This window comes from Sphaerodactylus townsendi, linkage group LG01 (assembly GCF_021028975.2).
Source record: "Sphaerodactylus townsendi isolate TG3544 linkage group LG01, MPM_Stown_v2.3, whole genome shotgun sequence".
Taxonomy (NCBI): domain Eukaryota; kingdom Metazoa; phylum Chordata; class Lepidosauria; order Squamata; family Sphaerodactylidae; genus Sphaerodactylus; species Sphaerodactylus townsendi.
This window is the reverse complement of record NC_059425.1, coordinates 74,943,570-74,961,229: the sequence shown is the minus strand read 5'-3', so window position 1 is coordinate 74,961,229 and position 17,660 is coordinate 74,943,570. Positions and strand designations below refer to the sequence as shown.

General features: G+C 43.2%; 1 protein-coding gene across 1 annotated transcript in view; it reads right to left on the bottom strand.

Moving 5' to 3' along the window:
* The window catches only part of DLK2 (delta like non-canonical Notch ligand 2), a 30,029-nt gene extending 13,221 nt beyond the window's left edge, over nt 1–16,808 (bottom strand). The window contains exons 1-4 of the mRNA XM_048505039.1: nt 16,737–16,808; nt 16,321–16,582; nt 11,169–11,270; nt 2,870–2,933 (exon numbers count right to left, since the gene is read on the bottom strand). Of these exons, the coding sequence (XP_048360996.1) occupies nt 2,870–2,933; nt 11,169–11,270; nt 16,321–16,582; nt 16,737–16,808 (500 nt within the window). The remainder of the gene's footprint in view (nt 1–2,869; nt 2,934–11,168; nt 11,271–16,320; nt 16,583–16,736) is intronic.
* Nucleotides 16,809–17,660: the final 852 nt, after the last annotated feature.

Below are 17,660 nucleotides of genomic sequence, written 5' to 3'. Positions count from 1 at the left end.
AATGAGGAAGTCAAAGGAGATCCTGAGACAGCCTAACTTGACCTATATTGGATGGTCATTTGGTCAAGGTAATTTGGTAAAGGACAGAATTTCTGTCCCTATTCTTCAGTATTAAGTTGACCTTAGTTGGAAAAATGTGTCCTTCTTTAAAGTGATACATCTTGAACTACACTGGTACCAATAGCAGGGTGGATAAAAATTAATGATTTTTTAAAAAATAATATTTTTTGGATTTAAATCAAATTTTTAAAAACTAAAATGCTTTTTGAGGAAAAGTCTATCTAAAAATAGTTTAAATACTTTTCTATTTAAAATACATTATAGTCCAGAGGTTATTCATCATGAATTAAGGATTAGTTTTTTTATGTAACATGAGAGTGTATATTAATACAATGTTTACATTTTTTGATAAATAAATTCACAGTGTCATGCTTTTCCAGAGGTGTCAGTAAGATTGCTTTGGGCAATTTTTCTATCTAGAAGATATTATCACATATGTTTGGTTTAGCTTTTCTCAAAACGGTGAATTTGTGACTCCAGAGATAACATGCCTCTTCACAGCAAAAATGTTATAAAATAAACACCGAGTTGAGAAAAAGACTTTAATCCCCACTGTTCCTATGTAAATTTATGTACATAGTCAACCCCTTATCTCTTAAGTGCTAAATTTCAAGGTTCAATTAATAGAAGATTGTTTAGAGTGAAATAGATCTGCACAAGGAGCTAAGTGTGAGGAGGGCGAGACAAGCAGTAAAAATGAAAATGAAATCTTTTGAACAGAATACTTCACAAGTACTGGACTCTTATGTATATACAGTCTGAGATTTATCATATTATTCTCTCCCTGGAGAACAACATCTATAATGGTAGCAGGCTATAAAAGAGACCCAGTTTGGGAATTCTTTAATGATGTTCCTCTACCAATGGGTAAGGCTGATAGGCATGCAAAATGCAAACACTGCAACAAAAAAATGCATGGCCTGATAGCCTATATCCATGGTGGCGAACCTTTGGCACTCCAGATGTTATGGACTACAATTCCCATCAGCCCCTACCAGCATGGCCAATTGGCAATGCTGGCAGGGGCTGATGGGAATTGTAGTCCATAACATCTGGAGTGCCAAAGGTTCGCCACCACTGGCCTATATGAAACTGAAAAGAGCTTATCTCAAAATAATTTCATAAGTATCTATATATTTCTAATAGTATAACCAATCAGTAATTTTTATATAACTATAAAATTAACCCAAAAATTATTATAAAAACGAAACCTTCATCTGGTTGTAAATATTAAGGTCGTACCATCAAGAATGAGTCTTTATGTAGAAAACTATGATTTAAATCAAGTCTTACTTAATAGTGATTTAAATCAAATCCACTCTGACAAATACTAATTCTCTTGGATCGTCAATGTTTGGCAGTGGTGGGCTTCTGTCAGTCCATATGGTCTACTCTTCTTTGTACTAGAAACACCGTAGTCTACCAATGTGTACTAAATTTTCAATACAAGAATATATATTCATGATCTCTTGACTGTTAAGGCATTATAATACATGTTAAGATTATTCTGAGACTGCACTCTAGTTTAAGACTACAAGTAGTACCTTGAAGAGCCAAATCAAGATCCATGCAGTCCAGCATTCTTTGCAATAATCTGCAAACAGCAAGTGATAGGTGCTGAATGGAACATTAGCCTTTAATCCAGTGGTGGGATTCAGCAGGTTCGCACCACTTCAGCAGAACTAGCTGTTAAAATGGTGCTTGTAAACAACCAGTTGTGAAATTATTTGAATCCAAACACTGCTTTAATCTATCAGTGGCTCACAACATACTCTCCACCCACTCCTGGTCTCAAAAAAATACAGATTTGGAGAAGAGACCGGAAGATAAAGAATTAATCTTCAGCATATTTTTCAATGCTAAATCGCACCCACCAGGTGTGTGCATGTGTGTGTTCTGAGTAGGGCTGTTGCACCAAGAAAGGTTTTTTTTTAAAAAAAACAACACTCCACCCACACAATTTTCTCAGCCTCAAATCTTCCTCCCTCCAGGGCAGACACTAGCCCCACTGGGAAAAACATACAGGCAGCCAGGCAGCCAACCTGTATATATAGCAGCTCCAGAGGCCAATTTGATGTTGGGGTAGCACCTGTCCTCTGTGCTATGGCCCCAATCGGAGTCAAGGGGTCCCATGGCTGCTATTTAGCAATATTTTAAAAAACGAAACAAAAACCGCTAGGGACAGTTCACACATACAAAGTACTACGGAACACTATGGCACAAATTAACTTGATCTTGGTTGCCAGTGACACATCCTTACACTTAAGAATCTTTTCTAGCTCCTTCATGGCTGCCCTTCCTAGTCTCAATCTCCTTCTGTTTTCTTGGTTGCAGTCTCCCTTCTGGTTGATGATGGAGCCAAGGATTCAACAATTCCAATTTCCTTATTGTCCACCTTAAAGCTGAGTAATTCTCCAGCTGTGGTAATAGATACCGAAAAATACATATATGTGGTCTGTGATATAGTGGTTGTCATTTCCCAGTGCCTGAAATAGCCAATTTTTGACTTTAGATGCACATTATACTCCAAATCTCCTAGCTACAGCATCTAGAGATCAGCCATATGCAGCTGTGAAAGCATGTGTACTCTTGGAAAAACAATGAACATGTTATTATACCTAATTACAAAACTCTGGAATTCACCTAATTTGATAGGGGTTCTATACTACACTTTTATAACACTATGAAGTGCTACAAAATTATGCAAAGAGTTTAATGAGCACTGAATCTTGGCTTGTCTAGTACAGAATTCATAGGGTGTGGAGCAAGGCGGTATTTGATTAACTCATTCATCAAAACACTGTTTTACCCGCATTTGCCGTCCTCTTCGCAGCTGCCATGGGCCAAGTTACAGTGGTCAGTGCAGTCATCACCTGCAACACAAAGTGGAGAACAGGACTTAATGCACAAGGGAAACACAAACGCAGGCAGCCCCACAAATGAAATTTGCATATGTAGGCATGGAATGTCACATCCTCTTATGTAAAGGTGGAAATTTGGCCAGATTTGCTGTAAAAAAGACGTTAGAATGCTGACTGTAGGCTGCATGTTTTCTACAATATACCGCAGCAGGGTATACTGTGCTCCCCTTGGAGAGCGCACATACAACCGTTCCTCTGCCAGCTGCACTAGCTCCAGATTGAGTACTGGAACAAATTTAAGGTTCTAGTATTTACTTTTTACTTTTTATTTATTTATCATATTTTTATCCCTTTCCCAAAGGGCTCAGGGCAGCTTACAACAAGTTAAAAGCCCCAAACAGTACGGGATCATTATATCTACAAGACTGCCTCTCCCTGCCTCTGCCTATCCCCCAGAGCATTATGTTTCTCTGGAAACAACCTCTTGGTGATCTTTGGCCCCAGAACTATCCAGCTGTCCTTGACCACGGCCAGGGCCTTTTTGGCTCTGGCTCCAGCCTGGCAGAATTCTCTGTCAGGTGAGACTTGCACCCTGTAGGACTTAGTCCAATTCCTCAGGACATATAAGACAAAGACATATAAGACATGTATGGTGGGGAACAGGGATGGCTATGTAGATCAGCTGACCTCCCTTACCATTCCCTCTGTCCCTTTTTCCCGTCCTTTCCACACACACACACCCCTTCCCTTTCCCTTTCTGTTCCCCATTTTCCTCCTTCGATTTCATGGTATTTTCTGGGTCTGTGAGTTCTCACCTGCTGGTTGTCTCCCCATTTACAATCTTTGGACCAGCCTCACCTACAGAGGACAGCCTCACCTAATATGAGATGGCTACAGAGTACATAGTTTTAATGCTATTTTAACTTTATACAGTATATTTATTGTTGTTGGAAGCCTGGCCTTGCTGGAAAATGTGCAAGGAAAGAAGGAATGAGGTGGCCAGACCCAGACCCAGACCAGACCCGAGACCCAGAGGTGGAACCCCAGATGGATAGCCAGACCAGTTGAATGGCGGGCCAGTTGAGACGAAGGGCCAAGGGGCGAGCTTCAGGCAGGCACACAAAATTTCCCACCACTTCAGTAAAAATGAGTTGTACACAATTTCTTTTGGATGTAGGTTCTTTTATTGAAGTGAATGAGAAGGTGCTTGTAGCTGAGGAACTTTGATTGCATATCAGCACTCATATACCCACAACTCATCACTGAATCAGGGCTCATATACACAGAAACAATTTTACTCGATAGTATCCATAGCTGTATGCCATGCATTTTCTTTCACTGCCTTTCATTGTATCACAAAAACTTTCAGCACAATCAGTTTTTAGGATAATGAATGCATAGTCCTCCTCTGTTTGTTGCGTGCAGTGCAGAGGTCTTCAAAGTTTCAGTTCTTCAAAGGTACAGCAGGTTTCTCAGCCGTAAGTGAACTGTCTTTTACAGCTGGGAACTGTGTTTTTTTTTCTGTTAGTTTCTATTGTAGCTTTCTTACTTATTATTCATAGACTGACAACAGCAAACCACAGTGCAGTGCTCAAATTACAGGGCAAAGGAGGGTCTTGGTCCCCTGCCCCTTGTAGTAGATACCCATTGCTACAATTCTACAAGGTTTATGCAGTCATTAATTTCCACTCCACACAAATCTTTATTCAAGGTCCTTGATAACCCCCAAGATTACAGTTCTCTCCTTTGGATCTCTAAGGCTCGGTGCCAAGTGAGAACAGCAGTCTGGTCTCTTTGCTGCTATGCTGACTGTTTTCAAATACACACATGATATAACCCCAGATAGGACCTCTCTTTAGCCAGCTGCCAGCCTGCTTATTGCTCTCTCTCTCTCTCCATGCAAATATGTGCTAGTTAAGTCAAACACTCCCCCACTTCATAAGAGTCACTGCCAACACAAAAAATTCCAACTGCCCCACAGCCTGTTATTTATATCAGCTAAGGGGGGTAGAAAGTGCCCCACTAAACTGCTTTATCATTTTCTTTTTACGTGCTTTTAAAGGTCTCTGTTCTAAATATCTGTATGCTTAATGTTGAGTTTTGTATGATTTACTTAGCAATATTTGGATGTAATATTCTTGTTTATTGGTTTATAAGTATAACCTTTTGTAACAAATTATTATAGTTTTGTGCTTATGTCAGTGTTCATCTTATTTGGAAAAATCCAATTGTTTTAAATTCCTTCCTTACCAAGATTTAGAGGAACCCTGACTTCAAGGTATGGTTGCCAGGCCGCCACCATGGGCAGAGGATCCACCACTCTGGGTCCCCTCTTCCTGATGCCATTCAGTAGGCCAGTAGGATCAAATTAAGGCCTAGGTCTTGACATTGTCGGCATGCTGACATCATTTTCAGAAGTGACTTCATCACATTGTCAGAGGCATGGGAAACGCTCTGGTATGGACAAAACTTCATGATAAAAACACCTTCTACCAGTGAGTTTTTGACCAAACACCAGAGTGTCTCCTGTGCCATCTGTGATATGATGAAGTCACTTCCAGAAGTGGAATCAATAAGCAAACAACATCAAAGCCGAGGAGCCTGGCAAGACCCTCTACTTCCTGTTGATTGTCAGGAGGCTCCTGGCAACCCTACTTCAAGGTAAGCATAATACTGTCTTGAACACTAGAGAGTTTAAGAAAGGCCTCTTGTGCACCACCACCCCCGCTCTCACCACCATCACTCAGTTGGGGGAAAAGGAAGGGTGGATCAACATTGCCACGGCAGCACTTCTGACACAACCCAGAAGTGACATCATCATGTCAGGCAATGTTCTAGCATTTGGCCAAAATTCTATGGTCTGGCAAATGCTGGAGTGTCACCTGCATATGATGATATCATTTTTGGATCATACCAGAAGTGATATCACTGAGTTATCAATGACAGCTACTGTCACCTGCCATGGAAACCTCCTGCCAATTGCCAGTCTTCAGTTGGCATCCATAAGAAGGCTGGTCACAATCTTGAGGCAAATGTATGGCTGCCCACTTGGCACTGGGAAATTCCTGGAGATTTGATGGTACAGTCTGCAGAGGGTGGGGCTTTGATCCTTAGTAGAATATAAGGCCGCAGAATCCACCCACCACAGCAGCTATTTTCCCAGGGAAAAATGGCTATCATCTGTAATTCCAAGAGCTCTCCAGGTCCCATCTGAAGGTTGACAAACATAGTTAGGAGGCCCTGCAGCAGAAAGAAGGGACAGAACCCCTATCCCAGAAGAATTGCTGAGGATTTTCTTTGAAAGATCAATCACAGGGAGTGGAATCTATGAACAAATTCCTGAAAGTTCCCCTCTAAAACTGAGATGAGATGCCAGTCCAGAACAAGAGCGGTCCCTCTGAATACCTATTAACAGTCTGAAGAGGAGACAGAATGATGCAGAGAATTCATTGGCCAAGGGGAGTTTGATTAATGAAAGGAATAATCCTCTATGCATCACAGCTGTTCCATGCATTCTACCCTACATCTCAGTTGATACCTCTTCCCTTGGGAGCCTCTGTGGTGTAAGCTCAGCATTAAGAGGTATTTTTGTTTTTGGATCCCATAACACCCAGAGAAAGAGAGTCAATACTGCAGATTTGTGGTGGTGGTGGTGGTGGGTTGTAACAACAACCAAAAAATAATGTTTGTGAGAACTTAAATTTAGTTCTCTCATTTCAGTACATTTTAGCGGTTTTTGGTGGTCTTTCAGTAGTCTGAAATAAAGATGACATACAAATGTCAAGCATTCTCCTAATGGATGTGCATATGCCATTAGTTCATAATGGCACCAGGATTCCACAAAAGTATACAGCACGCTGTAGTAACTGAGCTAATGAACTACAACTTACCATAATCAGTGGGATGGGTCAAAATGGAGTCTTGCAGATTTCTCCAAGGACCTCACTATCTTTCCCAACACTGAAATCTAAAATACCAAATGACTGCCTCTCCCTATATCAATTCCAATGCCATTTGTGCTCCTCACAGCAATTTCTCCTCTCAGCACCTCTACCTTGTGTGCAGTATTCTTCCTCTGCCCATTCCCAGACATTCTCATTCATTGCCCAGGTGTTATGGAAGTTTGTCTGAGTGCTGATTCACACCTCACAAAACTTTTGTGGCAGCCATGAGGATTTTCAATCGGATATGTACCATAAATTCCTTGCTCTAAATATAACACTCGGGCCAGCAGAGCCCAAGATGGATCAACACTGTGGCATGGGGAGGGGGGGGCAGAGGGAAAGAGTACGTGAGCCTTTCCTCCACATATTATTTTAGCCATCTGAACAGTCACAGGGATAACGGGAATGATCAAGGCATATAGTTGCACATCAACACGGCTTGGTATTAATCAATTTTCTTTTTACTATATTTGTAATTCAACTTATATCACATGTGTATAAATAATTCACCCAATAGTGAACTTATATAAACAATCTTAAATCAATCTTATAACTCTATTCAAGTGTGTTATAAACTTATACAAATCTAAATAAACTTAATGTACTATTGTAGAATCATTCATATGTTTTGTTCCTCCTAAATAGAAAGTCCTAATCATCTTCTGGAAGTACAAAATGCCTCAATTGTGATGTTTCTCTCAGTTCCATAAACATATGTTAAACTTTCCAACAGTTCATTTCAGTTCTCCACAATAGTGCAATGTGGAAAGTTTCCGGACTGGATATATATCACATTGTAAACATCTCTGTTTCTTTTCCCTCCAGGAATTTCCAGCGTCATCAAAGAGACTGTATGATGCCCGGTTTATTCACGGGAAGTAACAACCTCACAACAAACTGCATCACGCGTTTGATATGTGTTTTCGACTGTTCTTCATCAGTGTTGCATTCCTTCATTGAGTAAATGTTTAGCCATTCCAGGTTATCATTGAACTATAAAACCCAGTTTTCTAATGGCTATCTTTCAGTCTGCACTCAGGAAATCCTGTCATTGTGCTTTAGTATGGTTAGCATAATACTAACCCGGAATGGCTGCCACGTTTCTGCCCCAGAGTCACCCCATGACATTGGCTTTGCTCTGCAAATTTCCTGAACCGCAAAGGTTGAGGTTTTTTTTAAATGCCCCTTTGTTGCTCCAGAGGCTTCCACCGCTGTGCAAAACTCCATAGCATAAATGGCACCAGTTTTCCCGCCTCGCCTCTCTGGCCCGCCCTACCAATGGACAGGTGAAGAGAAGCGGCACCCGCCCCCCACTTGCAGTAAAAAAAAAACCCGAGGGAGAAACCTTGCTTTTTAGAGAAAAACCCTGGGCAGAAAAGCGGCGTGTGCAGGCGCCACGAACAGGAGAAAAGCGGCATGTGCAGGCACCACGAACAGGAGGGTGGTGATCCTCTCGCACACGCAAGGATTTTAGACGCGGGAGGGGGCGAGGACAAAGCCCCTGTTTTGTGTTCAGGGTCATTTAAAACTAAAATTGTGAAAGTGAGTGGGGGGAATGGGGCAAGATTCAGCCAATCCGAACACAGGAAACAGGGACTTCCCGCGCATGTGTGAAAGAAACTATGGAACAGCTTGCTGTGCTTAAACAGTGTTTATGGGAAAGCCCCAGGTTTGTGGGGAACCATTCGGGGCTTTCCTCGCCAGCCCTGACTCAAGCGAAGGACACAGCCAGGCAGCAGTGGGGAACTGCAAGCAAGATGAGAAGCTCTGCAGCAGGTACGCTCCCCAGATAAGCCATGGAGCAATTTTGATGCGCAAAATCAGCCTTATTATACCAGGGCTAGGCATATATTCTCAACAAAGCTGTAGCAGAGAAACAGTCTAGAAATCTGAGTGCGTTCCTCTGCTCTTTCACTTGGAAGCTACCAACATTTCGACCCTTCAGTCCAACCATTTGAGATGAGAATTATAGCCTTTTCAAGGTATTGATTTCTGTTTATTTATTTAAATGTCTCCAAGGCTGTAACTGAGCCATACTATGGGCCAGCCTGCCATCTCCTTCTTTTTCTCTTCACCAGCCTGGTTTTTTTTGTTTTCCATGAAGGTGTCTCGCTTTCACTCTTCCTTATGATTACCAACTGGCCGGGCAGAGGGGATGTCCTGCCACTTTAATAGAGATTTAACAAAAATGGGCACTTGAAGCTTTTCATGGAATGAGTTAAATTACATCACCTGGTAACTGCTACAAATCAAATTGGTGTTACAGGGACAGCTGGAGGGACCAGTGAAAAATTTGGCAACCTGACCATCTTCCACTGTCCTTTTTCTGAACATCTGAAATCTTTCTGGCTTCTCCTTTCTATTTGCATATCTTCTCCTCATCTGTTTGTTTCTTCACAATGTGCTGCACAGAGAAAAATGACTTAGGCCTCAAAGATCACATCCTCATATGGTATAACTACATTACACACTTGGATGGTTTTTCTAGCTGGTGATGTCGTTTTGGCCATGGTGTCTTTTAGAAGGGGGTGCTGCAAATCTACTTTTAGTTTCTAGTCATCTCCACAAACTACAGTCCCCAAGGTTCTGAGAAGGATTATGACTAATAAAGGAGAATAAGTCTACAGTAGATGAACTCATTATCTCAGGCATGGGTTATACTGGGGCCTCTGCTACCCTTTTCATTTTTATGTGTTACTCACAGCCTTTTTTAGAGTGTCCAGCAGGTGTCACTGCATGCCCAAAAAACAAAGGGTGGGGGCAAAGCACCACTAAAATATTGGACAACTGAGGCAATTGTCAAAGAACACATCTACCAAGCTTCAGCACTGTAGGATACAAGCTGTCATACGCCAATTGTATGTTACTGTTTCCTGCAGGATTTCATAATCCTAAGCAGAAGGGCTCAAAGATGAACAAAGGAATGGCCAGGAAGGAGGGGATTCTCCTCCCTTTTCCCTCCAGACATTTTCCTACTAGCATCCCATTCCCAGGTTTTCAACCTATGCTGGAAAAGATATGGAGGTCTCTCCTTCATAGGAGGAAAACACCTGGCAGAGGGATTTTGGAAGAAGAAAACAGATGGAGGGAAAACAGTTAAACAACCTCTCACCTGCACCAATCCTCCACAGACTCACAGCCTACTGAAGCTGCTTTGCATTAAAAGAAAAAGGAAAAAAAGAGGGGGAAGTAGTGTTTTGTGCCAGTTACATATTACTTAGGCCTTCAAGCAGAATCCCATTGACTACATCACCTATAGGAGAAACTGTGGGAACAGCAAGGGAATTTTTGCCTTCAGATGAACCATATGGACCTTTTGAATTTTTACCACAAAGAATAGATATTTGCTGGCATATGAAAAGAGCGAAGTCCCAGCTGACGGTTCCAGTTCCCAAGTACAGCAAACGCCCGCAGTTAAGCTCCTTCATTTTTAGATAAGTTTTCTTATTTTACCTTTCTTGTTTTATTTTTTAGTCGTCTCCAGTTTTATACCTTTTGGAAACAACTATTGATAATAAGGCCTGAATTGACCTTGGAATGACAGCAGACTGAAAGTCTATTTTGTAAACAGAATCTGCAGGCACCAAAAACTTTTCTACATAGAGGCTTCATAATTGCTCAGAGAGAGATAACATACGGCAAGAGCTATATGGTTTTGTATAGGTATTCCCTTGTTCTGGTGCAATCAAAGAAAATCCTTCCTGCTAGCAGCCTGCCTGCCATTATACTTAAAACCTCTGCCTTAGCTCACACCAGGACGTAGTCAATCATACAGACACAGACACATAAACGAACTGGCATCAATAACCTCTTGACCTACAGGCCTTAGACTTCAATGTATAAAGTACAACCCTTCTGTGCTTTGAGTCTGAAGAGATAAGGTGGGATAGAAATGTTTTAAATAAATAAATACTCCTACCCCAAATAGTTCTATTTTTATCTCCTCCAGCTGAGGAAACAGACTACAGGCTATTCATCTCCACATGCTCTAGGAACGCACCCTATCTGTCAGACAGCACAGGGAGTAGGACACACCTATTCTATAGAACAAGGGATCATTATAATCATGATACATCATAAACCTAGCTGTATTTGTTCTCTATACTTCAACATATGGATAATCTAGTCATGCCATCCATACCCTCAGGTACTGTTTAAACCGAGGTATTCACCTGGCACCTGTAGACTGGAGAACATTTCTAAACGACCCATTTCTCACAGATAATAGCGCTATCTGAATAACATAAAATAAATGACTAGCAATTAATGTATTGCTCAAAGGAAAAATTCAACAGATCCTCACCTTGGACAAAATGGTGATGGGCCACTAAGATCCAAAGCAAGGACATGAGCTGAAGACAGAAGCTCCTGAGCATGGTCAGCGTGGCCCCACCGAGATAGTCACCTAGAAGAACAGGAAGGCAAAGTCAGACCAGTAGCACATATTCTGTAGTGCTTTCACATGCCAAACAATTCATACTAGAATTCTTCTTTAAAACACAATAACAAAAAGATCTCAAAATCCCTTACTTCTTTAGATGATTTCAGGTTCCTATTCTCCTTGACATGGAAGTCAAATGAACTAGAACTGTAAATCTACAGGATCTGTTGATGTGTACTGAAAAGTGACACTTCACCACTTAGAAGATGTATCTTCCACATCATTATCTTTGAAAGTCCTTCTTTTTTCAAGAACTGAAGGAAACTACCCCCACACTCATTCAGAACTGAGATCACCTCAAGGATATCCTCAATCACAGGACTACTATCTCGAAGGTATTGTTTTCTTGTATTTCTTTGCCAATACAGACTTCCAGATGTACTTGGTCTTCCAGCTGATACCATGGCATTTGCTAGTAGTAGGCAAAATTACAAAATACAAATTTGCAGGCTTCAAATAAGGATGTTCTGTGTGGCTTTGGTATACTTCAGAGGGAAGAAAGAGCAGAGAATTAACTTTGATTCTGACAAATGCTGAATACTTCCAGAAGCATTCTCTGTATTTGTGGGTTAAAATTTTGGAGTGACAATTTGGCTATTGGCTATGTAAAATTTAATACACTCTAAACATTATGGAAGAATTACAGCTCTTCTCTGTTGCTATAGCTCTTCCCATAATTTATATTCTATCTTAAACCTTTGTATTGGTGTATTTTTATCTCAGTTTTTTATTGTGTTATGATTATTGTTATGCCAAATAAAGGCTTATTAATTAATTAATATAGCTCTTCCCGGTTATTCCTGCAGAACAAATTGAGGCATTTATACATTTTTATCTACTATCTATCCATCTACCTTGACCTGGATGGCCAAAGCCAGGCTGATCTCATTAGATCTCAGAACTTAAGTAGGGTCAGCCTGGGTTAATATTTGGATGGGAGACCACCAAGGAATACCAGGGTTACTATGCAAAGGCAGGCAATGGCAAACCCACCCCTGTACATCTGTTGTCTGGAAACTCCTCCTGGGCATGATAAGTCAGCTATGACTAGTCAACAAAAGAAACTATCCTTCTAAAACAGGGTCTTAAGATGCTTTGGTTTATTTGTTGCATTTGTATCCTAGTCTTATGAAGTATAAAGCTACCTTGTATGGAATCAGACCATGGATTTATCCAACAATGCATCAAGAACTGGTGTGTGGGGTGATTAGGACTAGAAAAACCTGGGTAAAATCTGCCTTCATGTCCAGTGGTTGACCTTGGGCAAGTCACACTCTTTACCCTAATCCAGTGGTGGCAAACCTTTGGCACTCCAGATGTTATGGACTACAATTCCCATCAGCCCCTGCCAGCATGACCAATTGGTCATGCTGGAAGGGGCTGGTGGGAATTGTAGTTTATAACATCTGGAGTGCCAAAGGTTCGCCACCACGATCCTAATCTATTTTACAGGGTTGTTTTGAGGATAAAATGGTGGATAAGAGAATTGTTTATGCAGCCTGAGCTACTTGAATGTAGAATAAAAATGTAGAAGTTCTTACTCCTGTTAGCAGCAGTCCTCCAAAGAACTTGACATGGTATTTCCAAGCTCTACAACCCATTATCACTTTTAATGAAGATGTCAGAAACTTAATCTTTTCCCTTGTTCTGCATGCAAAATCTCTGTTCTACCTCTCAGTAATGGTCCTTTCTCTTGTTACAAAGAAGGCAGAACATATAGCAGGTAGGCTGGATTAAGGGAAAGCCCAAGTTCACTTGCAGCCAGTTAATATCTATTGGGACTCATCATATAGGCAAAGACACAAACTTGACTGACTTGTGAATCGCATGCGCGTGACCGCGTGCGTGTAATCATCTTTCTTCACTGTCAAAGCTTCCGACCATCACGATTTAGAAAGAAATGTTTTTTAAATGATGAAGTTTTAAAAATGATTCTGAAAAATTTGTTAGAAGCTGACTGAAGCCAGTAAAGTATTCACAAAATAATTTTAAGCTAATTTAATGATACTATGTGGGATCTAAAAGTACAAGACTTGTTTTGGTAAAAGAGGCATGTTCAATCAGTAGAAACCACTTTGCAGCAGCAGAATGCTCCATTATTAGTGCAACTGAAGTTCTGGTTCCTTTTTATGAATTGTTCAAAATGTCTGGCCATGCGGGATAAACAGTACTGACAGTGGTCAGTCTAGCTGTGACCATAACCAAAGGTAACGTAAAGGTAATAAATTAAGAATGAAAAACAAAGTGAAGACAATGTTTTCTCCTAATCAAGGAAGAATGAAATAAACTATTTTTTCAAGGAGAACTTTTAAATAATGTGATTGAAATTCTGAATTACCTGAATGAAGTATCTTTTAAGCACATATTTGCATACAGGTTTGACTATCATTTCCTTTTGACAGGGAACTCTGGGAACAGTAGCTTATCCAAGGATCTATAGTAGAATCCTCCACACCTTCGAAAAACTACAATTTTCAAGAATTTTGGGGGAAGTAGTAATAGTGGCACAGTTGATACATATTTGTAGTGTAGATACACCATAAAGTGGCATATGATATGAAGAGATGAGAATAGCAATGTGAGAGAATGTCACCTCTGTCAGAATGTATTCTACTTGCAAAGGTATAGATGCCAAATTTTCAAACAAAAATCCTATTCACATGTGATTATTAGTGGCTGTTATTTGTATAAGTTTCAGTAAACTAGTTATAGTCTGCTTTAGAGAAGTCCATTTGCAATCTGACTAAATTCTCATTGTTGTCCAATGTGCTAGAAGATTCTCTTTAACTTCCTGCCCTGAAGTATTATGTTGTGATGCTCTGTGCTGCTGAACAGCTGCGGCATATCAGGGAGGGCAGAGTGATTCCTGTGAATCTTATAAAATAATTTATGGATTAGGGATGAACAGTTGGCAGCCAACCTCTCCCGAGCTGTTAGGACCCTGGCTGAATACCACATGTCATTGAAAAGGTCATTTCTCCTTTCCATTGTTAATACCATCTCCCCATAGCAGAGACATGACTTCTTAAGTTCAGTGCCATCATAATACAATTATTTTGCTCTAATTATTTTCCCCCAAAATGATATACTTATTAAAGCAACAATTCCAGTACCTCAGTACACGCTGGAGTTACTCAATATTAACATAAATAATTTTATGAACTATTTTAAGGAATACTAGATCATGATGGAATGGCAGGAGCTATTTTTTTAAGACAGCAAATGGGATTCTGAACTATTGGATTGGGGGGTTGGAATAATTAGATAATCTCCTTGGGTTATGCAGATTTGGGCTGAAGAATATGCACAAGTGGGTTCTCATTTAGTAGTGCTATTGATCAAATGGCTACATTTGGGGTCATGGGGAGGTCTGTGTGCTGAACAGTCAGCAGACTCTAAAATTAAAAACCTGTGAATGGAATTATTTGTTTTTTAAACTGGAGGGTGAGTGGGTTGAAACTGTGAATATGCCAGAGGGTCTGTGGATTTTATTGGACTGGAGAAATCTGTAAATTTAATGTTGGATTAGAAGTTTAGAATTATTAAACTGAAAACCTACACAGGCAAGGTCAGATTGATTACTGATTGAGATAGTATACTGGGAACAGGGAAAACCTAAAGTTTATTTCCAAACATGTTATTCTCATTTTGTAAGAGCTCTTCTGCTATAAAATAAGCCAATAGAACGATCATCATGGCATCTTGTTGGTCCTGGTGTTGAAGGTATCATACATACCACTTTACACATTATATTTTAGGGGTTTTAAACACAGTCTAACATTTTGGCAAACACTGTAATTCATACAGCATACTTCCCAGTGATTTATGACTAATGTACAACTCATATTATGATGTGTGAAATGGCCCCTCCATGAACTAGGGAGTAAATAAGACAGCCAGTGAGGTGCAGTGGGTCTGGTGTCCAAATAGAATCTATTAGGATCTAGGAGACTCAGGTTCAAATCACCATTCTGGCAGGCGACCTTGGATGAGTCACACACTCTCGGCCTAGCCAACCTCACAGGCTTGTTGTGAGGATGAAACCGACAAGTGGAGAATGATGTAAGGCTCTTTGGATCCCCACTGGGGAGTTAGGCAGGAAATAAATGAAGTACATACATAAATAACTTGTTGCTGCTTCCCAGAATTTGGGTATGGATTATAAAATTATTAGTTTTACATCAGCTCTTTAGAGATGGAGAGAGGGGACCACTAGGTTTCATTTAGAAACAGAGGCGGGGAGGGGCTTGTGGAAGGCTCTAGGCCTCCCCCAACCCGGTCTGCTGAAAGTACCTAACCCACACGCCTGCCCCAACCCGATTGTTGTGCATTCTGTCCCAGCTGTGGGCTAGGAAGGCAGATCCCAGGCAAGGGTGGGGATTCCTGGCCCAAAAACATCCCCTCCGGTCCAGAAAGCGGGGGGGGGGGGACACGAGTCTCTTCACCCAGTGCCCCCACCCCACCTCAGTTTCGCTCGCTCGGCGCAACCCCACGTGCTCCTGCCGCCGCTGCCGGGCATCAGGGACAGCCTCTTCGCCGAGAGCCCCACCCCGAGGTACGGCAGACCCTCGCTGGCCGCACGCGCGACTGCTGCCCCTTCCAGGTGCGGAGCGCCTCCCTCCCTCGCGCAGCGCGCCAGCCTCGTGGAAGGGCGAGCCCCGAGCAGACGCCAGACGCCCAACCACCAGCACCCAGGGGAAAAGGAAACACAGGCCGGGGGGGGGGGGGGAGAGGGGAGATGCAGTGGCACCGAGCCCCCCCCCCCCCGGCCGGTTGCAGCGGCTCATCGTCCGGCCAGCCCCATCTGCCCCCGCCGCTGCCGCGCTTTGCAAGCTACCCTCCTCCGCGTGCTGCCGGATCCTCCCTTCCCACCCAGCTTCCCTCCTATTTCAGCAAGCCCCCTTTCCCCCAGGTCTCTCCCCCACAGCACTCTCCCTTCCCCAGCGCACATCCTTCAGCTCTAACCCCCACCCGCCACCAACAACAACAAAAACGAACTTCCCCTCGTCCTCACCTCGGCGATAGCGGCGGCGGCTCCTTTCTCTCCCCTGGGGGCGTGCCTGCCTGCCTTCCTGGGGTCTCCCCCAGCCTAGCGTGGGGAACGGCGGCGGCGGAGGAGGAGTGGGGCTGCCATGCTGCCCTGCCCTGCCCGGGCACGGGGGGTTCGGGAGGCGCGGCGGAGCTGCCTGCGAGCCTCGCCGCTCCTCCGGCTGCTTCTCTGGCTGCTGCTGCTGCCGCCGTGCACGCTCAGGCCGGCTGCCAGGGGCTGCGTGTGGCTACACATCCCTGCTCCCTCCCCGGGACATTCCGCCTCCCGCAGCCCGGCTGCTGCGAGAAGGAGGGAGCCAGCAAACTCGGGGCTGCAAAACCGCAGCAGGACTCCCTCCCCCCCCCCCCCCGCGCCGCCGCCCAGCCCCTCTCGCCTCTCACCTGCGACTCCTGCAGCCCAGACTCGGGGGACGGGGCGGAGGGGGGGAGACAGGAGGAGAGGCGCCTCTCCATGGACCGGGAACAGAATTGGCGCCTCCTCCCAGGAAGGCCAGGCGCTCCTCTCCCTCACCTCGGCTTGAATTGGCCCTATGTTCCGGCCTGGTTATTGATGTGCTACTGCCAGGGGTGGAATTTAGGGCCACCGGCCTCGGAAGGCGTCGCAGTCCCACAACTGCCAGCCAGGCTGTATCAAGAACTTCTGGTGGGCTCTGGGAGGAAGGATAAAAGGACTGAGGGGGCAAAGGAATTTGGACTTAATAAAATCATGAATGGTGTGGACAACTACCCTCAATATGCATACTGAAGTACATAGGCATCTGGTCTGTCTCTAAAAGTGGATCTGAACACGCAACTCGCTGCCCCAGGACATTATGATAGCATAGCAGTGAGTGGCAACAGCTTAGAAAGGGACTGGACAAAAGGAAATAGACTGCCAGATCTAACACCTTTAAAATACACACAGAAACCATGTTGAGGCAATGAAACACTAACAGCATAATCCAGATCCTTGGGCTGCATTGTACCATCATGGCTGAAGGTGGTGCGGCAAAGGTGGAACTTCACAACCTCAGAAGGGCTTTCCAGCAACTTGGGGAGCAAAAACAACCAACACCCCCCTCCCCACCACACACACACTGCCATGAAAACCTCCATAGGGCCTAATGAACTTATACCACCTAAAAGGGTGGTGTAAGTCTAAAGGCCGGGGCCACAGCACAACTGCCGCAAACCCAGCTCCACACCTGGCCCCCTCTGGCCTGCCCCACCCCCCATTCCAGCATTCAATGTGGATGCCAGTGCAGGTCTGTGGCAGCCTGAACTGGATTCCCCTGCTGCAGAATTGAAGGGCAGCTGACTGTCGGC